The sequence below is a fragment of the Ylistrum balloti genome, unplaced genomic scaffold (genome assembly GCF_031769215.1).
Source record: "Ylistrum balloti isolate Yb309-2 unplaced genomic scaffold, AGI_CSIRO_Ybal_v1 Utg370540, whole genome shotgun sequence".
Taxonomy (NCBI): Eukaryota; Metazoa; Mollusca; class Bivalvia; order Pectinida; family Pectinidae; genus Ylistrum; species Ylistrum balloti.
In genome coordinates, this window is record NW_026782343.1 from 215,928 (window position 1) to 241,386 (window position 25,459).

The 25,459-nt window shown below is 35.9% G+C and overlaps 1 protein-coding gene across 1 annotated transcript; it reads right to left on the bottom strand.

The window, feature by feature from the left end:
• LOC132556033 (soluble guanylate cyclase gcy-35-like) lies at nucleotides 1–24,159 on the bottom strand. The gene is made up of 12 exons (XM_060220425.1): nucleotides 24,112–24,159; nucleotides 19,509–19,582; nucleotides 19,048–19,148; nucleotides 16,614–16,797; nucleotides 15,511–15,584; nucleotides 14,824–15,345; nucleotides 12,293–12,467; nucleotides 11,545–11,690; nucleotides 10,901–11,049; nucleotides 10,509–10,655; nucleotides 4,838–4,992; nucleotides 1–280 (listed from the first exon to the last, which is right to left on the bottom strand). The coding sequence occupies exons 1-12, from the start codon at nucleotides 24,157–24,159 to the stop codon at nucleotides 1–3; spliced, it is 2,055 nt and encodes a 684-aa protein (XP_060076408.1).
• Nucleotides 24,160–25,459: the final 1,300 nt, after the last annotated feature.

A 25,459-nucleotide genomic window follows, 5' to 3' on the forward strand; every position in this document is an offset into this window, starting at 1 on the left:
CTACAGTATATAACACAGTGAACTTTGACTTGTTTCTTCCTCTCTATTGTCTATAGTGATTCTTGTTGAAGACGATGTGTTTTTTATTTCATTTTCTTCTTGAATACGACCATTACTTTCTGTGATGGCTTCTGTATTTATTACATGACTGTCCTGTGGTCTGCAGGGTGTCTGGACACTGGACGACTTGCCGTTGATAAAGTATGTGTTCATCAATCCTTTACCTTTGATCTCAATCTCTCCTCTGGGCTCGATATTATATTCAGAGTTGATAAGTTTCCTGAAATAAATGTCCAATTTTACAACAAGAGTTCAATCTATTGTTTCACTGCTAATGCTGTTTGTAAAATCAATACAGGATCTCCTGGTTAGACCTAAATATATCCTAGTGTGTATATGGTATATATACAGAGTTACATCAGAGGATATCTAACAAGTCCATTGAAAACTTAACTTTGTAACAGAATTCAAGATATGTCATTTACCACTATCACAGGAAGTATGCCTGTCAAGGTCATTCTAAAGGTCACATTAGGGATATTGTTACCATATACTGACTGTGATATTTAATCATTATTAGACACAGAATTAGTATGATATGATATATAGAGATTCTTTACCCCTGTAACTTTCTGTCATGCTGGGGCAGCCACACTTCTGGGTTCTAGTGTAAAAATGGCATGTTTAACTTAATATTAAAGAATATATCTTCATATCAATAAAGTGATAGCTCATACTTACATTTGATGGAACAAACATTAAATATTATCAATAGAAAAATTCTCATTGAAAAGTCAAGTGGGAATAATACCAGGTTCTGATCTGTCGACTCAACTCACTATGTAAAGGAAGGTTGATCAGCAGTTTATCACAATAAATACCCAGGATATCTCAGTTATCATCTACCCACATCTCTCTATACCCAGAGATGTTACATCACAGAAACTATGATACTGTTATCATCTACATCTCTCTATACCCAGAGATGTTAGATCACAGAAACTATGACACTGTTATCATTTACATCTCTCTATACCCAGAGATGTTACATCACAGAAACTATGAAACTGTTATCATCTCTCTATACCCAGAGATGTTACATCACAGAAACTATGATACTGTTATCATCTCTCTATACCCAGAGATGTTACATCACAGAAACTATGATACTGTTATCATCTCTCTATACTCAGAGATGTTACATCACAGAAACTATGAAACTGTTATCATCTCTCTATACCCCATCACAGAAACTATGAAACTGTTATCATCTCTCTACAGAAACTATGATACTGTTATCATCTCTCTATACTCAGAGATGTTACATCACAGAAACTATGAAACTGTTATCATCTCTCTATACCCAGAGATGTTACATCACAGAAACTATGATACTGTTATCATCTCTCTATACCCAGAGATGTTACATCACAGAAACTATGATACTGTTATCATCTCTCTATACCCAGAGATGTTACATCACAGAAACTATGATACTGTTATCATCTCTCTATACCCAGAGATGTTAGATCACAGAAACTATGATACTGTTATCATCTACATCTCTCTATACCCAGAGATGTTAGATTACAGAAACTATGATACTGTTATCATCTCTCTATACCCAGAGATGTTACATCACAGAAACTATGATACTGTCATCATCTCTCTATACCCAGAGATGTTAGATCACAGAAACTATGATACTGTTATCATCTACATCTCTCTATACCCAGAGATGTTACATCACAGAAACTATGACACTGTTATCATCTCTCTATACCCAGAGATGTTACATCACAGAAACTATGATACTGTTATCATCTACATCTCTCTATACCCAGAGATGTTACATCACAGAAACTATGATACTGTTATCATCTCTCTATACCCAGAGATGTTAGATCACAGAAACTATGATACTGTTATCATCTCTCTATACTCAGAGATGTTAGATCACAGAAACTATGATATTGTTATCATCACCTACATCTCTCTATACCCAGAGATGTTACATCACAGAAACTATGATACTGTTATCATATACATCTCTCTATACCCAGAGATGTTACATCACAGAAACTATGATACTGTTATCATCTCTCTATACCCAGAGATGTTACATCACAGAAACTATGATACTGTTATCATCTCTCTATACCCAGAGATGTTACATCACAGAAACTATGATATTGTTATCATTTACATCTCTCTATACCCAGAGATGTTACATCACAGAAACTATGATACTGTTATCATCTACATCTCTCTATACTCAGAGATGTTAGATCACAGAAACTGTGACACTGTTATCATCTACATCTCTCTATACCCAGAGATGTTAGATCACAGAAACTATGATACTGTTATCATCTACATCTCTCTATACTCAGAGATGTTGCATCACAGAAACTATGATACTGTTATCATCTCTCTATACCCAGAGATGTTAGATCACAGAAACTATGATACTGTTATCATCTCTCTATACCCAGAGATGTTACATCACAGAAACTATGACACTGTTATCATCTCTCTATACCCAGAGATGTTACATCACAGAAACTATGACACTGTTATCATCTACATCTCTCTATACTCAGAGATGGTAGATCACAGAAACTATGATACTGTTATCATCTCTCTATACCCAGAGATGTTGCATCACAGAAACTATGACACTGTTATCATCTACATCTCTCTATACCCAGAGATGTTACATCACAGAAACTATGATACTGTTATCATCTACATCTCTCTATACTCAGAGATGTTAGATCACAGAAACTGTGACACTGTTATCATTTACATCTCTCTATACCCAGAGATGTTACATCACAGAAACTATGATACTGTTATCATCTCTCTATACCCAGAGATGTTAGATCACAGAAACTATGATACTGTTATCATCTCTCTATACTCAGAGATGTTAGATCACAGAAACTATGATACTGTTATCATCTCTCTATACTCAGAGATGTTACATCACAGAAACTATGATACTGTTATCATCTACATCTCTCTATACTCAGAGATGTTAGATCACAGAAACTATGATATTGTTATCATCTACATCTCTCTATACCCAGAGATGTTAGATCACAGAAACTATGATACTGTTATCATCTCTCTATACCCAGAGATGTTACATCACAGAAACTATGATACTGTTATCATCTCTCTATACCCAGAGATGTTACATCACAGAAACTATGATACTGTTATCATCTACATCTCTCTATACCCAGAGATGTTACATCACAGAAACTATGATACTGTTATCATCTCTCTATACCCAGAGATGTTAGATCACAGAAACTATGATACTGTTATCATCTACATCTCTCTATACCCAGAGATGTTAGATTACAGAAACTATGATATTGTTATCATTTACCTACATCTCTCTATACCCAGAGATGTTACATCACAGAAACTATGATACTGTTATCATCTACATCTCTCTATACCCAGAGATGTTAGATCACAGAAACTGTGACACTGTTATCATCTACATCTCTCTATACTCAGAGATGTTAGATCACAGAAACTATGATACTGTTATCATCTCTCTATACTCAGAGATGTTAGATCACAGAAACTATGATATTGTTATCATCTACCTACATCTCTCTATACCCAGAGATGTTACATCACAGAAACTATGATACTGTTATCATCTACATCTCTATACCCAGAGATGTTAGATTACAGAAACTATGACACTGTTATCATTTACATCTCTCTATACCCAGAGATGTTACATCACAGAAACTATGATACTGTTATCATCTCTCTATACCCAGAGATGTTACATCACAGAAACTATGATACTGTTATCACCTACATCTCTCTATACTCAGAGATGTTAGATCACAGAAACTATGGTTTTTTTAGGTACAGCTATCTTATCATTTACAATAATGAATGAAAATGAGTCTTGTCAGATGAAATATTCATATTGCCTGTCTGATAATCTCCCTATTAGAAGTGGCAGAATTGAATATTACTTGCCTTATTAGAAAACAATTTTTAATCTCCATTGTATTTTGTTTTGTATAATCAGAACACTGGCGATTCCCGTGTGGTCTTCGCGCACGTATTTTGTATAGCATACTTCATTACAATTCAAACGGCGTGCACATCTAACAATCCCTTATCAACATAGTGTGTTTACCCATATGGTAATGATACGTTGTGAAAGACCAAAATATAATGGAGAGGACTAATTAAATGAGAGAATTAATGGAAGATATCGTGTCATTACTTAATGATATTTGATTTTATAATTATTTTTTATAAAAAGTGCTGTCGCTAATATGTTACCTATATTAACCTCACAGAGAACTGTATAGTGTCCCCCGGTTATATTTAGTATCTCATGGTTGTGTTTGATTAACGTGTTATGTGGATTTGTCCTTTCATCCTTTTGTGATTTTATTCACTTCCTGTGAGAAGCATGGATTAATTCTCCACAGCCGTGAACTCTTTTTCTCAAGCTCTCGATTTTCGCGTTAAATTTCGGCATTCCACGTCAAATCATTGGGATTTCGAGAGATGTTGATGAATATTATATGGAAGATTTACCGTTACCAGCAAGTTCTTACTGTATTATTAGATGTTAAGTTCACACTGATATGCCTGGAAATTCTGTTGCCAGTACACTGATTCTCATTTTGAGAACTTGACATTACTTCAACTGACTAGGCATAATATGGCCGGTACCGTCAATGACACAGACGATGCTTTCCATCTTTTTTCCTTGCATCTTTTGCATCTATCAATACTATACATCGAAATCTGTCCTTAGTCTTAACCTTTCTTTTGTACTTACTGGTAAGTGGACCAACTGACGTGAACCCGGCCTGGAACCCCGTGACTCTCCATACGCGAGGCTGTGTTGACGGTGTCCCCGAAGAGACAGTAACGCGGCATCCTCGTTCCCACAACACCTGACACCACCGGCCCCGTGTGTATCCCTACTCGTATCTATAGAAACAATGAATACATACAGACATCCTCGTTCCCACAACACGTGACACCACCAGCCCCGTGTGTATCCCTCTCCTGACCCCACCAGCCCCGTGTGTATCCCTCTCCCGACCCCACCAGCCCCGTGTGTTTCCCTCTCCCGACACCACCAGCCCCGTGTGTATCCCTCTCCCGACCCCACCAGCCCAGTGTGTATCCCTCTCCCGACACCACCAGTCCCGTGTGTATCCCTCTCCCGACCCCACCAGCCCCGTGTGTATCCCTCTCCCGACACCACCAGCCCCGTGTGTTTCCCTCTTCCGACACCACCAGCCCGTGTGTATCCCTCTCCCGACACCACCAGCCCCGTGTGTATCCCTCTCCCGACACCACCAGCCCAGTGTGTATCCCTCTCCCGACCCCACCAGCCCAGTGTGTATCCCTCTCCAGACACCACCAGCCCCGTGTGTATCCCTCTCCCGACACCACAAGCCCCGTGTGTATCCCTCTCCCGACACCACCAGCCCCGTCCTGGTTATCGATGATTAAATGTTAAAACGTTTAGAACTGGAAATAAATGATTGTACATACCAAAAAATGACAATATTTTCATCAGTATCTAGATTTTCGTCCCCAAATAGAAGGTGTTCCACAGTTATTCCGTTGTACCAGTAAAGAGACTAAAGCATTATATTAAGTAATTGATCAAAGTTGTTACAGAAAAGCAAGTAATGACTAGAGTCTTCAGAATGATGTCGGCAACTGCAAGAAGAATTGGGTCGAAGACGTGCTTTGTAAAGATCATAATTTAGAGAGCTGCTGCGGTTGCGGAGTTGGCAATGTATAATATTTACTTTTCTAGGCCTGTACCCAAGAAATTATTTAATATTTGTTGGGATAGTAAGATGAGGTAGAAGAGTTTTGAATTGTTTGATAGAATCAGATGACTTAGTTTCTATAGGTAGAGTATTCCAGGAGTCTGAAGTGCTTGGTATAAAGGATGACTTTGTAAGTTGTAGCATATAGGATGGATTTTGAAAGTTATTTCTGTTTCTAAGATTGTAATTTGTAGAGTTTGACACAGTAGTTGGTAGTAGAGATTTTAGATATGAAGGAGCATTAGTGTGATAAATATTATAAAACATAGATAACTTCCTATTTTTACGTCTGTCCGCCAACGATTGCCAGCCTAGCTCCTTGTAAATAAATTCTTTTTTAGTAAATACTGGTAATCCTGTAATTATACGACCTGCTACATACTGAATATTTTCTAATTTATTTGAAAGACTGGTATTGCAATTGTCCCAAACTTCGCAGGCGTATTCAAAAAGTGGTCTGATGAAAACAAGGTATATTCAATTCAAGATGTACTAGTTTCCTAAGTGTTGCGATGTTTTTAGCAGTTTTTGTCAAAATGTCATCAATGTGAGAGTTCCAAGTACCATTGCTGTTTATAACTACTCTTAAGTGTTTGTGTTTGTTAACGATAGGAATGGGTGTGTTGTCAAAGAGAAATTTTGGGTTAGAAGGTATATTTGTGTTAGAAATCAGGAGTATTTCAGTTTTAGTTGGATTGAAGCTCATTAACCATTTTTGAGACCAAAGATTCAGCTGTTCCATGTCGTAGTTTATTACCTGATTTAGATCGCGTAAATGTTTAGAAGAGTATGCTAATGCAGTATCGTCAACGAAAAGTCTAGGAAGAGATAAAAGAGTGCTTGAAATATCGTTAATGTATACAAGAAAGAGAAGAGGGCCAAGAACAGAACCTTGGGGAACCCCGGCTTTAATACATACTTCTCGAGAGACACTATTTTTAAGGACAGCTGATTGACGTCTGTTGCTTAAATAGTTTTTTAATCAATTCTAAGGCTTTACTCCTTATGCAGTATATTCCTAATTTAATTAACAAACTTTTATGTCAGACTCGGTCAAACGCTTTAGAAAAGTCACAGAAAACAAGAGCTGTATATTCGTGATTCTCTAGAGCTAAAAGTATATTATGGTAGAGTTCAATAAGTTGGTGAGTCGTAGAATGATTTGGCAAGAAGCTGGATTGTAGTTTGTATAGAAGATTATTAGTGAAAAGATAGTTGTAAAGATGTTTATGGATTATCCGTTCAAAAAGTTTGCCGATGCAGCTAAGTAAAGAAATAGGTCTGTAGTTATTTGCCAATTCAGGTTCCCCCTTTTTGAATATAGGTGTCACGTAAGCAAGTTTCCACGAATCAGGAAAAACAGAAGTACGAAACGATTCGTTGATTAAAAATTTCAATATCAGTAAGAGAAGAGTCAGCTGTAAAGTTAAAGTAGGGTGTGACGTCATCGGGGTCATCAAGGTCAGAGACAGATTTAAAGAAGTTATTTAAGATATTGGATTTTATATAGTCATCCGTAGTTAAGTGGTTGTTAGCAGGATTTAGTAAGCGAGGTATGTCGGTAGAAGTGTTACCTTTTGAGAGCATGCGAATTAGTTTGCAGTATACTTTCGGATTAGCTGAACTGTTAGCTTCTGAATGTGCAGTTTTAACTCGGATAAAATACTTCCTTAATTTATTTCTCCGCTTAATTTCTTTTTTTTATATCTCCGTTCACCCATGGTTTGTCATTTTTATTTACAGTTATAAGTTTTTTAGGAATATGTTTCTCTAAAATGGAAGTAAGTTTTTCCATGAATAAAACACATTTCTCGCTCACATCATCAGTGACGGAAAACAAATTTACCCAGTTTACATGTCTAACTTCAGCTTTAAGGGTTGAATTATCTGCGCTAATGTATAACCATATTTTAAAAAGATTTCGGTTTTGGTTGATAGGACAATAGAGACACAATGATAGCTCTGTGATCACTTACAGCTTTCAGAACAGGTACAACGATGGATGAATCGGAGGATATAGTATCACTAATATAAAATGGATCGATGAAAGATTGTGTAGTGTTTGTTACTCTAGTCGGACTTGTTACTAGGTTAGTTAAATTATATTGTTGTTTAAGGAAGGTGAGATCATTGTTATTTCCAGTAAGTAAGTTAATGTTAGTATCCCCTGTCAGTATAATATGAGGTGTATAATCAAAGGCTATATCAAGAGAATGTTTCAGCCGTGTCCAAATTCCAGAGTTAGAGTTTTGCCATGGAGGCTTAGATACTGAGAGGAAAATGAAACGCGATTAGCAGAAAGTTAATATTGTAAATTAAATCTTTGACGTACACCCTTGAAACTTGACAAATGTATGCATTTGAGATAGGTCCCTATGATACCGTATTAAAATCACTAATGCATAACTAAACTGCGCACGCAGCTTGTACAAAAGAATAAAAGACAAAAGCACGATATCTCGATCCCAGTATAAAGGATTGGTTCAAAATCTGTGTGTGCGAATCTTCAGACATATCCGTCTTGATTTCCCACATTTTAAGCATAAACAGTTCACCGTAACAAATGCCACGACTGTCCGATGTTGACAAGGGTCGTGCCATTGCACTTCTTATGCAAGGTACCCCGCAAAATCAGGTCGCTTATCAATTTGGAGTCCATCCGTCGAACATTTGCCGTCTCAGGCAAAGACTACATGCCACCGGAAGGGTTGCAGACCGTCCCCGAAGCAATCGCCCTCGTGTGACGACGCGTCGGCAGGATAGGGCAATGCGACAGTGCGTACTCGACTGCGTGCCTTCGGTCTAAGACCGCTGCGGCCATATTTTGGACCACAGCTTAATGCGCGGCGACGTGCCAGACAAATGCAATGGCTGAACGCACATTCCGAAAGACGCTACTCAATGCAACGTTGGAGAAGCGTCCTGTTCTCAGATGAGTCCAGGTTTTCGCTTTACCTTCAAGACCGCCGACGTCTGTCTATAGACGTGCCCACGAGTGCTATGCAGATGCTTGCGTGATAGAGAATGACTGCTTTGGAGGAGGATCGGTCATGGTATGGGGATTGCGCATGGTATCAAGACTCTTCTGGTCGTTATTCAGGGAAATCTCACGGCCGTCCGCTATAGAGATCAAGTCCTAGCGCCGCATGTTGTTCCTCTAGTACAGCAGCGTCAACTGACGTTTCAGCAGGACAACGCCCGGCCGCATGTAGCGAGGATTTGCCGTGGTTATCTCGCAGCTAACAATGTCCCCACCCTAGACTGGCCCCTATACAGCCTTGACTTCTCTCCAATAGAACATTTATGGGACGAGTTGGACAGATGGATAAGACGTAGACCGAATCCTCCAATCAACTTCGCTCAGTTGGCGTTGGCGCTGGATGAGGAATGGAATCGAATACCAATGAGGAGAGTTAATACTCCGATCAATTCAATGCACAAAAGAGTTCGTGCAGTTACTGCAGCTCGCGGGGGGCACACACGATATTGATGGGTCCAGAACGCACTTCATTTTGAGTGGGGTACTCTTGAATCAACGTTAAATTTGAAAGGTTTACTTAACGTACACGAATGCATATCGTGAAATATTAACACTCCCGCGAACTTGAAGCGGTATTGAGTTATCGTTCTTGACTACAACGCTAAGCATGATAGGAACCCGCTCAAGCCGAATTCGTCGCCCGGACGGAGACACAGTTTCATGTTATTCGTAAGTTCTTTCTCGTTTATTGTCAAGTAAGTGTACTGTTTTTATATCAAGAAATTATTCAAAACTCATATGCGTTCATATTTTAGCATGCGAAGCTCTGGAATTTGTCGTGACAAATACCGGGGTAAGAAATTCCCTTTGTTGGAATTTCCCGACTCTAAATTAGATCGAAATGACGACATTTGCTTTATTCAAGCGATTTCATTGGTTGGTATAATAAGATGATGGATAATCGTCCTACGTCATTTTAAAAGTAAAATGCGATTGGCTGAGAAAAAGAAAAGTTATAAACACGAAACCAGGGGAACCCCTGCAAGACTTTCTCCTGACTTCACGATAACCTTTTTTGACGGTGAAATTCCGTTTGCTTTTAAATTAGAAATTAATTGTACATTTTCATGAATACTTCAACTATAATTCGCCGAAAGTAATAGAGTTAATTTTTCATCGATAGCGAACAACGGACGGAAAACTCAACAAACTCGGGCTTTCATGCACAAGAAACTGTTCACTCGCCAAGAACAGTAACTCTGTATATATCTCAAAGGACAAGTATTTCCCGCTATGAATTCTCGTAGATGAGAGAGTGGTTAACTATCTTCAAGTTACACCATAATTACATTCTAAAACCCTTTTCTAGTTCTCGTAGTTGACCTGGAAATTCCTAATTGCGTTTCTTTTTCCTCTCCGTATATAATACACATAAAAGATATTTCTTATTATCAGAACAAAATTCAAGCCAAATTATTTCGTCGTTTGGTGATTCAATGTCAAGCCTGCGTTTTGGAAGTATGTTATTGGTTGAAAAGATCATAACACCACCACCAAAAAGCGTTCCTATCTTTTCTAAGTTTTATAAACAATTAACTATTATGTAATTTTAAACAGTTTCTAATCACACTCTGTCTTATAATTGTGATAGACGTCCTTTAATGTGTTGTTCTTACCTGTATTGGACGACCTGTGACGGGGGAAATAACACGGTCTGTTTCCGCTATCATTCCTAGCCCCATGGTTGCAATTCTCTGCGCATGATCAACAATAGGTTCCGGAACTCCCGAAACAACCATATATGCATCGCCAATGGTTTCAACCTAACCAATTTCGATAAAAAAGAAAGACTTATCGAAGACGCGCTTTCTCATGATTGTCAGATAGAAGTAAAATGACACTGTCTGATTATCAAATATCCCGTCTGATACAAGGATCAGTAAACAACCCCAAACAGCTTATTTGGGGGGAATTACAGATGCGATATTTCTCATTTCTCGTTTGTAACTTTATTGTAACTTGATATACTCATGTTGACTGAGGTAGTAAGAAAGACAAGTTGCCTTACCTTGTATACGTCATATTCCGTCGACAAATTGTCAAATCTCATAAATAGGTCATTCAGCAGAGCAACGATTTCAATAGGCTCACATTTGGCAGCCATGTTGGTAAACGTCACAATATCGCTGAACAGGATGGTGACACACTCGTGCTTCTCTAGTGGTTAAAAGTAATGGTTGATGCATTTAACAAAGTAACACAGTAGCCTCCACGTAAATGAATAAAATTCAATTCCCAAAAAAGACGATTTAAACAGATAATTGATATTAAAGGGAATGCTTATCAACCCCGTATTTTGATCACAGTGGTAAAGTTTTAATTATCGATCATCTCAACATTTCCAAATTTCAAAAAGAATTCAAGCATATAATATTAACAAATAAAAATTTCAAGAAACAATTGCAATATCAGCACAGAAAAATGTCATTTTTGGCAACTCACTTCGTTCGTGTTTTGAAAAACTGTAGACATTATTCACTACCTAAAAAAACCTTATAAAATTAAAGAATTCTTTCATCAATTATAAAACCACAAGTAGTTGACGTCATATGCAAGATTTTATTTATATTTGTTTTGAAAAAATGTATTATCGATTTATTTAGTGATATTTCAAATTATTTTTACTTTGGTCTAACCGACTTCCAATCTTACCCGCGGATACCACTTCTCCATTCCGTAACTGGTTGGCCACCTTTACGGGCAACATCTCATACAAAAGTGTGTCGGTCTTTTTCTTTTCCTCTTCGAGAGCACTGGCCAACTTTTTCATGTTTGCAGTGGTCTCGTCTAACTTCTTACTATTAACATTCACCATTATAGATATACGCTGATATTTTTGCGTTGGTCTCGTCTAACTTCTTACTATTAACATTCAACATTATAGATATACGCTGATATTTTTGCGGTGGTCTCGTCTAACTTCTTACTATTAACATTCAACATTATAGATATACGCTGATATTTTTGCATTATAGCTATGGTCTCGTCTAACTTCTTACTATTAACATTCAACATTATAGATATACGCTGATATTTTTGCGTTGGTCTCGTCTAACTTCTTACTATTAACATTCAACATTATAGCTATACGCTGATATTTTTGCGTTGGTCTCGTCTAACTTCTTACTATTAACATTCAACATTATAGATATACGCTGATATTTTTGCGTTGGTCTCGTCTAACTTCTTACTATTAACATTCAACATTATAGCTATACGTTGATATTTCTTTAAGATATAAGAAACATTAAGCGAACGTAATACTAACATTAAGGTAATATAGATCGGATTATAACCATATCATCTTATATTCTGCTACACTACTACCGTAATAGGATAAGAAATTCAGTGACAAGGTCGCCATTATTTTCCTACTTTATCATTTTTAAACATTACTGACCTCATTTCCACATCGGCTCTTCGCTGTTCATTCATAAACATGATCTCCATGGTGATTTGATCCTGTGGGATATTGTTTAAGTAACACGTGGACGCTAACAGGTCGCTGATGCTCTCAAAGAATGGACTGCCAAGGAAGGCAATATGTTTCCTGTTCTCCAGGGGAATCATATGACCTGATACAAAAATCCAACATGGTCTAATTCTTCATATTATTTATTTATTTATCATGTATTTATCTATTTATTTATGTTAATATCGGAAAAAGTTGCGCTCTGTTTTTGTGTAAAATATATTATTACAATTTACCATTCATGATTTTCATCTCACATCTATAATGTTGTCTTCCGTTTAATCCTCTATACCAAATTCTCGGCAGGTGAATATCTTAAGACCCCGTCATGTATAGGTACAACTTTTTAAAAGTAGTTAATTTCCCATCGTGCCTTATATAAACAAGTGTAATCACACTCAGCAGATTGTTCGTGGCTTATGAGCACAATCAGACATTTATTTCATCAAAACCACATTACATGGAGACCAATAATTCCAGATGTAAAGCTTCCTAGATACTCTGGCACCAATGATCCCGTGGGTGACGGTTTATGTAACCAATATCAAACCAATAAACTGGACAACATGTCACTCACCAAGAGACTAATTATCCTAAAAGTAACCCTTCAGATTTTGTAAACATGACTGAATCAATAGAGGACTAGACAGAATCTTTACTCCATGGATCAGAAATGTGTATAAATTGTCCAGCTTTGCTATAAATATAGAGTTTCTCATTTCCCCGATATCAGCATGTGTAGCATATGAAATAAATGTGAGTCCAAAATATGACCCAGATAAACGCTAAACATGAAACATCAACGGTTTTCTTTTTTGTTGCCGCGTTTTGACTTCTTTTACAATAACCCGAAAACCACTCCATAACTCGGAATAAGAGGCTATTTCACATTCTTGCCTCAGTATAACGGACTATTTCACATTCTTACCTCGGAATAACGGACTATTTCACATTCTTACCTCGGAGTAACGTGCTATTTCACATTCTTACCTCAGTATAACGGACTATTTCACATTCTTGCCTCAGTATAACGGACTATTTCACATTCTTACCTCGGAACAACGGACTATTTCACATTCTTACCTCAGTATAACGGACTATTTCACATTCTTACCTCGGAATAACGGACTATTACACATTCTTACCTCAGTATAACGGACTATTTCACATTCTTACCTCAGTATAACGGACTATATTACATTCTTACCTCGGAATAACGGACTATTACACATTCTTACCTCAGTATAACGGACTATTTCACATTCTTGCCTCGGAATAACGGATTATTTTTTGCCTCAGTATAACGGACTATTTCACATTCTTACCTCAGTATAACGGACTATTTCACATTCTAACCTCGGAATAACGGACTATTACACATTCTTACCTCAGTATAACGGACTATTTCACATTCTTACCTTAGTATAACGGGCTATTACACATTATTACCTCAGAATAACGGACTATTTCACATTCTTACCTCAGTATAACGGACTATTTCACATTCTTACCTCGGAATAACGGACTATTACACATTCTTACCTCAGTATAACGGACTATTTCACATTCTTACCTTAGTATAACGGACTATTTCACATTCTTGCCTCGGAATAACGGATTATTTTTTGCCTCAGTATAACGGACTATTTCACATTCTTACCTCAGTATAACGGGCTATTTCACATTCTTACCTCAGTATAACGGACTATTTCACATTCTTACCTCAGTATAACGGGCTATTACACATTCTTACCTCGGAATAACGGACTATATCACATTCTTACCTCGGAGTAACGGATTATTACACATTTTTGCCTCGGAATAACAGGCTATTACACAATCTAACTTTGGAGTAACGGATTTCATTTATTCTTACCTCGTAGTAATAGACTTTTACCATTCCGTACCGCAGAGTAACGGACGTTTCCTTGCCTTACCGCATAGTAACGGACGTTTACCATGCCGTACCGCATAGTAACGAACTTTTACCATTTCGTACCACATAGTAACGGACTTTTACCATTCCGTACCGCATAGTAACGGACTTTTACCATTCCGTACCGCATAGTAACGGACGTTTACCATGCCGTACCGCAAAGTAACAGACTGTTACCATTTCGTACCGCACAGTAACGGACTTTACCATTCCGTACCACACAGTAACGCACTTTTACATTCCGTACCGCATAGTAACGGACTTTTACCATGCCATACCGCATAGTAACGGATTTTTACCATTCCGTACCGCATAGTAACGCACTTTTTCCATGCCGTACCGCATAGTAACGGACTGTTATCATTTCGTACCGCATAGTAACGGACTTTTATCATGCCGTACCGCATAGTAACGGACTGTTATCATTTCGTACCGCATAGTAACGGACTTTTACCATGCCGTACCGCATAGTAACGGACTGTTATCATTTCGTACCGCATTGTAGATTTTTACACAGTCGTACCTCGAAGTAACGGACACTCCTCTTCTACGTTGTTTTTGTCCTTTCTTGGCTTCAATTGCAGGAAAAAGTACATGTATGTGTTCGAACAATTCATGATGTTGTTGAACGATAGAGTCACGCTTGGTTCCTTGATCTCGAAAACATCGTTAAACTTAATGTTGGTCTTTTCTAGGTCTGAGCACAGAGTTTTCAAATGTAGACCAGCCCCGAGGATGTGCATTTTCTCGTTAAAGATGACACTGTAGGGGATAGCGAGATGTAAACTTCGCCGCGGTAGACTGATCATCTGATTATCCATGTACCTGTCCAGATCTTCAGGCCGGATTCCTTTATCCAAAACAACACTGCAGTTGCGAGTTTTGGAAACATTGATCCCTATTCCCCGGTCTACACCAATTACTTTAACGTCGAAAATTACATGTTCACAAAATTTTGATTCGAAAATTTCTCCCGTCAGTCTTTCAACAAGTTCCATCTCAATTTCTGTATCAAACAGTTGCTTAGCAACCTCCTTTAATGTACCTGTCAAAAGTGGAAAGTTTTGAAACATATGATTCAGATTCAAATGTTCAAAGGACAATTATGTATTGATTGAATTTCCATCCCAATGATTTTATTTCAAATTTCTCTGTTTCGTGGGAGGATTTTTTTATGTGAGAAGAAATTGCTAGTATAACTAATACTTACCAACTGCGACTGGATACATCGCTGGCCTCACAGTGTACACGTGTACCAACAACTTGTTGTTCTTCCTCTCACACCTAACAACATAGAATCATCTGTCCTTAAACAGTACAATTCTGGTACATGAAAAAGGTAAATCTCTCGCGCTACTCAGCTCTAGAGTGCGTTCCGGTGCCCTGTGTTTGACTGTTAAAGAACGACAACTCTGGAAGAGATTAGATTTTCTTGTCTAGTCCAATCCATGTCTGGTACCTTCACGCGAAATCTGTTGTAATACGACGTCATAATCAAACTAGCGTCGTATTCAATTTCCTTTCCGATGCATCACCGAAAAAAGGAGGTAATCCAACGGAATCGAAAAATTCACCAATGAAAAAAGTTTGGAAATTAGTTTATTCTAATCATAAAAAACGAGAAATAGAATCTAAGGTCCGTATATGTGTGAGTGTTGACATTGTGTAACATCTCACTCTCAGTCTCGACTCGAATGAAATTTGGTTACCGAATTTCGGCCCTCGACTGAAATAAATTGATCTGGAATCCATAACAATAGTGGGTAACATAAAATTTATATTGAAAGTTCCTGTCGAGAAGTAACTCGAACCTAACAGACATAACATACTAGTTATAGTTTACCGTTGAAGTATCGAACCTTACAGACATAACATACTAGTTATAGTTTATCGTTGAAGTATCGAACCTTACAGACATAACATACTTGTTATAGTATATCGTTGGTTCCTTGTTTGATTTGTGCGTTTTATTAAGGATACACCACCATCGATCATATCAAATGTAACATCTTCTCAAACAGTGAAATACAAAAGCTCAACAATTCTGGCTGTGTTTGGACTTAAACTAGTTACTTGACACTTTTAAAACTCATCAGTAAGTTATATTTGTGTATGAATCATATAGTTATATGACAACCTACTGGAACTGTTGAGGACGCAAGCCCCTGCTATAGGACAACCTACCGGAACTGTGGAGGACGCATGCCCTTGTTATATGACAACCTACCGGAACTGTGGAGTACGCATGCCCCTGTTATATGACAACCTACCGGTACTGTGGAGGACGCATGCCCTTGCTATATGACAACCTACCGAAACTGTGGAGGACGCATGCCCTTGTAGGTGAGTGCCAATAACGAATGAAGCAGATCGAGGTTCTGGACGAAGGAATAAAAGTCGCGTCCCAATGTCTTCATCATACGGTCATATCCACGGGAATAGGCGTACATATAAAAATGGCGACCGTAGGACTCCAGAAGCTGGGGTAAGTCGATACCTAAATATAGATGATAGCAGTTTAGATAATAATCACGGCGTCAGGAAAATAGTTTAGTGTAATAGGAAGGAAAATGCTTTGCCCCAGCTGGGATTCGAAATAGCGACCCTTCTTTGACACAACATGGCGCTTTACTAAATGGAAATTTCCACTAGCTGAAGCTAACGTTTGCACTACTCCATCCGTCGTTGACCCAAAAAACAACAACAAACTTTCTGATATCAAAGTAAGCGTCTCAATATCGATCTTACCTTCTACCTAACTTTTGTAATAGGAAGGAGTAATGAAAAATAGCGACAGATGTCTCTAGTTTGAAAAAATGCAAAAACTACTATTTTTATGACTCAAGGACCGAAAAAGATTTGTATCACATGTTATTGGTCAAATTACGTTCGATCTTAGTCAATGCATATTTCATACTGTAATTCATGTATGTGTCATTTATGTTTGTCGTAAAAAAACGAGTGGCAGTGATGAATGTTATTGTATTCTGTTGACGATGAGCTTGGAAACAAGGCAGTTCCAATCTGGACAGCTCTTGTTTTATTTATAAACTGCTAACAAAATTCCAATAAAATATATTAAATATGAAATACACCGGTTATTTATAGTGTATGAAGAATGGCGCGGCAAGACAACCAATAAACAGTCTCCATTTGTCTCGTGCTGAAATTCTATATCAAATGTTAACTCATCACTAGCGACGATAAAGTCTTAAATCACTACTTAATGCAAAAAATGTTTATCAAATTGATAATTTGTGATAGTTGATATCACAGTTTATTCTATATCCCATTTGTCGCGAGTCTTCGTGGATTATTTCCTCTCTACTATAATGTTATATAAAGATCACAGTCATAAACATCCTACTCAAGCGGTCACTAACCCTAGGTTCTGAGATATACAGTATTCTGAATGAATTTAATATTGATGCTGCGATCCAAATTAACATCAGAATCACAGTAGTATTGATATTTCAGTACAATATCGAGGATTCTACACCGTTGCTGTCATTGTTTTGTAAATCTTCATTACTTTCGACATTTCCTTTCAATAAATTCTCATAGTCCGCTAATAAACAACAGTCACACATCAGATTTTGTGTCTACGGAACACATTTACTACGGAACACAGAATAGGTATTGAAGGGGAAAAGTAGCAAGATTAATTAATTTATAAATAAAATAGAAAATTGTCATTAGACATGGTCAAGTAAGATTTCAATATCTAAATGGTTTCTAAAAAGTCAATGAGAGTCGATATTGATTGCAAAAGTTTTGCATTCCGGCAAGGTCATAAAATAATAAACGGTCAATGGTGAAGAAGATTGTGTAGGAATCCTTATCATCCTGAGGTAAATCCCCTATTCAATAATGATAATATAGGCATTGTGTCTAATACTGATAAAAAATATCATATCACGTGTGATCACCTCATGTAATTACTACTTGCTTGCAGTAGTTCCTTCATAACTGTAATCATTACACAGGGCTCAATATCTACAGGATTTCCATTGGCTTGGTATTAAAGTAATTAGTTTCTGTCAATTTGTGCGGATACTTTCTTATATATGTATATTATTTCTGATCAAATATGGCCCAATTAGCTGAGAAGTATGTAAGGTATCATCAGTATAGAGTCATCCCGGAAATAGCCACACCTGTTTACGGAATTATAGCCTGTTGTGATCAGAGCTTTCAGAGGTACTTAAAATCATTAACCATTAGCTGTAATGGAGTGCGATATTTTACTCCGTAAGTTGAAGTACATAATGGGTAGGTGTTTTCATTTTCTGAATTCCAATCAATTCATTAGTATAAATTGAGTGATGTCATGCGGTAAGTACTATCTACACCAGTACCTGTAATAACGGACTAACACACTAACGTACTTATATTCATCCAAGATCTTGGACATAGATAAGAAACCTCGAAAATGTGCATTAATGAAGTAAATCCTCATGCGAAGGTTTCCAAGCGCGCTTTTTTTTTAAAAAATATTTTTACTACATTTCCAATTCAAGCCAAATTATTCTACAGCAGTGGTTAAAATTCAACAATTATATTAAAATCTTATTCAAACACAAGATCGACGAAACAAACGAAAGAAACATTCACATGGAAAATATAGAAACCATGGAAACAGTAGAAGAAGAGAAAGACCAGGAGTTTGGGAGGGTTAGCGTCCTTTATGTTCTATTTAGGACAGAAGAGGTCTTTATAATCAATGTAATTAATGTAAAATACTTACCCACGACACTCTGTATTGCTCCGACCAATTTGAATGTGTTGTCATCTTTATAGTAATGAAACAACATGAAGTCGTTATCATCGTCGAGGTTCGCTGCCTTCCTGTAACGAGATCGTATATATATATTACTTTTATTGATACTCTCGTTGCTATGTATTATTTCAATATCCGTTATTTCCTAGAAGTGAAGAGTGTTCCATGGTCTGTTGAGTTGATTGTAGGCACGCGGATAATCGTTCATTTTTCATTATCTTTTTTCTTTAGTACATCGGTTTTTTTTATCAGTTTTTATGTATCATAAATGTACATGTTAATAGGAGTTTTTTCCACATAAATCATCACAATACAAATGTATCTCGGGTATATTGGAATCATTGTCTAGTGGTAGTTAAATGCTTCATTTGTAAAATAATCCAAATGTTTTATACATAGAATTTAAGCTGTGGTTTGCTCGTACTTACAGCACTTTCTCCCACTGTTCCCTGCCGTATTTCTCAATACAAAATTCTCTCAAGCAGAGATGAACGTGTCCATGCTACAAAAGAACAACAGAATATCAACATGAAAAAAAAATTTTACAAATGTGAATGATCTATTTTTAAATATGAAAATAATTCCCAAACATTTTTCTTTCAAAGCATGAAGTCTTGAAAAAAGTTGAATTTAAAAACATGTGAATTATAACGTTTTATTACTTTTTTTCTCGAAATTCAATTAGCATTCTGAGACCTTTTTTGCTTATTACCCCAGTATTATTCTTTTGCGTTTTGAACGAAGACAGAAAGTTGTTGGAAACAAAGGTCGCCTCGAGAATAAATAAGATCACATTCGCGGGAAAAAAAAAAACAGGAAAAAATAAACGAAAATTGGGGAATTACACATTTCCCATCATACATATTTTGACGACTGTGGCGGTAAAAGAAGTACAGTGAGATTTTGTTTTAATACTTCCTATCATCTAACCTGTCAAAAGTCATTACACGAACAGAATGTTTCAAGAGATTGGGCGTTTGAGTCCATATATCCTTAATAAAGCGCACATAGTTGATAAAAGTTTCATGACATCGTATATCGGTAACAAGAAAGAGACATTTGAACAGCTGTTTTTGTTCCCTCCCAAATACACCTGTATTATTGAACCTCTCCTTAGTATTAGAAACTACCAATTTACCCGACATATAAAGGTATGCTAATTACTGTAGATAACAGGTGAACCATTCCATGAATTATATTATCAAATTTTAGGCTTTGTTAGTTATAGAATGTATGTCGTATTGGGCTCTGATAAATCAATATGGATAAACATGTGGCTTTATTACTGTGTGGCTGGAAGTGTCCCATCGGACTTCCATTTCAAGTCGACTGGTAAATACCCAAGTGTTTGTTCCCGTGAAATGTGTGGTATGGATTTTATTTTAATATAGATGTGTAATTATCAGCATTTAATGAATTAATTCGATCCGCGAATCCATGGAATCACAAGATGCAAGCAAATTCTATTTGCTTATCTGTGTATGTTCGGTAAAACTTGCCCGAGGAATTCGTCATATTAAACAAAATTATATAGATACGGACCACTTTCTTTCGACTACAGAAAAGAACTAATCTGAAGACAACAGTTGTAAGTGAAATCAATACCCTCCATATCAATTGGACATTTTCTTTTTGTTCCAAACTTTTCAATTCATTGTCATACGGAATTATGGATTGACAGATTTACACATAGTTTCTTATAACAAAATGTTTTTCCATTTTTAATAAACCTGTTTTTATTGTATGGTATAGTATTTCTTTACAACGCTGTTAACATAACACTGCTGACATGTAATGATAAGGTAAAACAGTATTTTTATTGTAAAGACTTGTAGAGTAATGTATATATGTAAATCTACATAACAAATCCACTCTAAACAGTACATGCTACATCAAACTTTAAATTAAAAATACTTTTAAAATGAAGTGTTACGTTGAACATCAGAATCTACATTAAAATCTTTTCAAAATAACAATTAAGTGGATATCAAACACTTAATAATATTACTTTGTACATCAAAGTCTACAGTAGAAATCCTTTCTAAATAGTGACTAAATGTATCACATTGTACATCATAATCTACAGTAGAAATCCTTTCTAAATAGTGACTAAATGTATCACATTGTACATCATAGTCTACAGTAGAAATTCTTTCCTAATAGTGACTAAATATATCACATTGTATCCCATTGTACATCATAGTCTACAGTAGAAATCCTTTCTAAATAGTGACTAAATGTATCACATTGTACATCATAGTCTACAGTAGAAATTCTTTCCTAATAGTGACTAAATATATCACATTGTATCACATTGTACATCATAGTCTACAGTAGAAATCCTTTCTAAATAGTGACTAAATATATCACATTGTACATCATAGTCTACAGTAGAAATTCTTTCTAAATAGTAACTAAATGTGTCACATTGTACATCATAGTCTACAGTATAAATCCTTTCTAAATAGTGACTAAATATATCACATTGTACATCATAGTCTACAGTAGAAATCCTTTCTAAATAGTGACTAAATATATCACATTGTACATCATAGTCTACAGTAGAAATCCTTTCTAAATAGTGACTAAATGTATCACATTGTACATCATAGTCTACAGTAGAAATCCTTTCTAAATAGTGACTAAATGTATCACATTGTACAGCATAGTCTACAGTAGAAATCCTTTCTAAATAGTGACTAAATATATCACATTGTATCACATTGTACATCATAGTCTACAGTAGAAATCCTTTCTAAATAGTGACTAAATGTATCACATTGTACATCATAGTCTACAGTAGAAATTCTTTCTAAATAGTGACTAAATATATCACATTGTATCACATTGTACATTACAGTCTACAGTAGAAATCCTTTCTAAATAGTGACTAAATATATCACATTGTACATCATAGTCTACAGTAGAAATCCTTTCTAAATAGTGACTAAATGTATCACATTGTACATCATAGCCTACCTTAGAAATTCTTTCTAAATAGTGACTAAATGTATCACATTGTACATCATAGTCTACACTAGAAATCCTTTCTATATAGTGACTAAATATATCACATTGTACATCATAGTCTACAATAGAAATCCTTTCTAAATAGTGACTAAATGTATCACATTGTACATCATAGTCTACAGTAGAAATCCTTTCCAAATAGTGACTAAATATATCACATTGTATCACATTGTACATCATAGTCTACAGTAGAAATCCTTTCTAAATAGTGACTAAATATATCACATTGTACATCATAGTCTACAGTAGAAATTCTTTCTAAATAGTGACTAAATGTGTCACATTGTACATCATAGTCTACAGTAGAAATCCTTTCTAAATAGTGACTAAATATATCACATTGTACATCATAGTCTACAGTAGAAATCCTTTCTAAATAGTGACTAAATATATCACATTGTACATCATAGTCTACAGTAGAAATCCTTTCTAAATAGTGAATAAATGTATCACATTGTACATCATAGTCTACAGTAGAAATCCTTTCTAAATAGTGACTAAATGTATCACATTGTACATCATAGTCTACAGTAGAAATCCTTTCTAAATAGTGACTAAACATATCACATTGTACATCATAGTCTACAGTAGAAATTCTTTTTAAATTGTGACTAAATGTATCACATTGTACATCATAGCCTACCTTAGAAATTCTTTCTAAATAGTGACTAAATATATCACATTGTACATCATAGTCTACAGTAGAAATCCTTTCTAAATAGTGACTAAATGTATCACATTGTACATCATAGTCTACTGTAGAAATCCTTTCTAAATAGTGACTAAATGTATCACATTGTACATCATAGTCTACAGTAGAAATTCTTTCTAAATAGTGACTAAATGTATCACATTGTACATCATAGTCTACAGTAGAAATCCTTTCTAAATAGTGACTAAATGTATCACATTGTACATCATAGTCTACAGTAGAAATCCTTTCTAAATAGTGACTAAATGTATCACATTGTACATCATAGTCTACAGTAGAAATCCTTTCTAAATAGTGACTAAATGTATCACATTGTACATCATAGTCTACAGTAGAAATCCTTTCTAAATAGTGACTAAATATATCACATTGTATCACATTGTACATTATAGTCTACAGTAGAAATCCTTTCTAAATAGTGACTAAATATATCACATTGTACATCATAGTCTACAGTAGAAATCCTTTCTAAATAGTGACAAAATGTATCACATTGTACATCATAGTCTACAGTAGAAATCCTTTCTAAATAGTGACTAAATGTATTACATTGTACATCATAGTCTACAGTAGAAATCCTTACTTAATAGTGACTAAATATATCACATTGTATCACATTGTACATCATAGTCTACTGTAGAAATCCTTTCTAAATAGTGACTAAATATATCACATTGTACATCATAGTCTACAGTAGAAATCCTTTCTAAATAGTGACAAAATGTATCACATTGTACATCATAGTCTACTGTAGAAATCCTTTCTAAAGAGTGACTAAATATATCACATTGTACATCATAATCTACAGTAGAAATCCTTTCTAAATAGTGACTAAATATATCACATTGTATCACATTGTACATCATAGTCTACAGTAGAAATCCTTTCTAAATAGTGACTAAATATATCACATTATATCACATTGTACATCATAGTCTACAATAGAAATCCTTTCTAAATAGTGACTTAATGTATTACATTGTACATCGTAGTCTACGTTAACAGTCCTGTATATATAGCGGATACATATATCAGATGTCACATTAGTATATACATATTTACAATCTCAAAGACCCATTTCATTTTTAGCACCAAGGTTGACAATGTTTGATATTTATCTACTCTCTTTCATTCTCACTTTCGTAATTTTTATTTTTAAATGTCATGTGTTTATGCAGGTGTCAAACAGGAATGCCTATAAGTATGTGTGCTTGTAATTAATGTCTATTTTATAGGAGCATATGTATCTAGGTTTAAATATTAAAACAACGAAGGCATGAATCACATACCTTAGTTCCTTTCAGTGCGAAAGAAGAAGAAAGAAATGGTTCTGTCATATTACATAACGTTTATTTTACAATATGTACACTTCCTTTATGCGCTTAATATCCGCTTTCATAGTAACTTGCACCATTTAGTTTTGGTGAATGTTGACATATACATTCATTTCTATAATTTATTAATTATGTTGATCGATCTAAGGAAGATAAATTTATCGCTGCCTATATTTTCATATCTACATGCTTATGTTATCTCATTGTTGGATAGTTTCCAATAGGACATAACCTTCCTATCATAATACTAGATATAGAAATTTACTGGTGAAATTGGAAGGTAAATATTCCTTACCATAGTGTTCGGTCGAATAATTGTCCAGTTTTCAGTGGTCACAGATGGTGTATATATGCTGTAACGCTGAGAATGACACAAAACCTCCGTCCTCCGCGTAGATCTAGTACATATATATGTCTGTACCCGTCTTTTGTACCTGTCCGCTAAACCCGAGGTCCATAGTGAGAATGGATGATTACACTGGCTTGCAGTCGTCGCAGCCGAATAGCTGCAATTATGATAGGGATCACCGAGCGTGTTGTATATGTTATCATACGAGAATTAGATATCTTGATGAGTGGAGAGACTGATGTCATTCTTGTTGTAAGTAGCAAAAGAAAATGAAAAAATAGTCCCATAGGAACTGTCAACCATTTCATGACTTAGGTATAGGATTCCAAAATATGTTTATCAATGTGAACAGGATGAATTAACGCATCGAACTTAGAATTATTCATGCAACAATACAAGAAATTAGCAAAAGTCCCAGAATCACTGACTAATTTCATGTAGGTTTTCATCGTAAATAAAACACCGGAAATGCCACTGCGTTGTATGCAAAACTATCAAGTCAGTTTCAACACGAAAAAACAAAACTTTGTATTTAGTCTATGATGGCAACCACTATAGGCATTTGACATCACTGAGGTGTTTTAGAAACACGAAACAATCGCGTGATATAATTTTATAAATGTTTGGCTTTTTGTGTCTAATTCTGAATTTGTATTGAAAGCATCTGCGATGCTCCAGAGGTTTTACTTACATCAAACGAATTTCGAGGTCGAATAACGGGTGTGTTGTGCTAGCTTTGAGGTTGGGTGTCGTTCATTTATAACCTTCAAAGATTGGTAAATTTTTTTTTCTTAAACCCTCTCTAGACCAACGAAATTACTTCACTTGTTCATTCAATTTCGCCCTGTAGTGTTGCAGGGGTGTAGAGAGAGCGATAGTGAGCGTGACTCCTGGAGTATCGGGGATGGTTCGAAGGATCGAAGGATGCACACACAGAGAGAGAGAGGGAGAGAG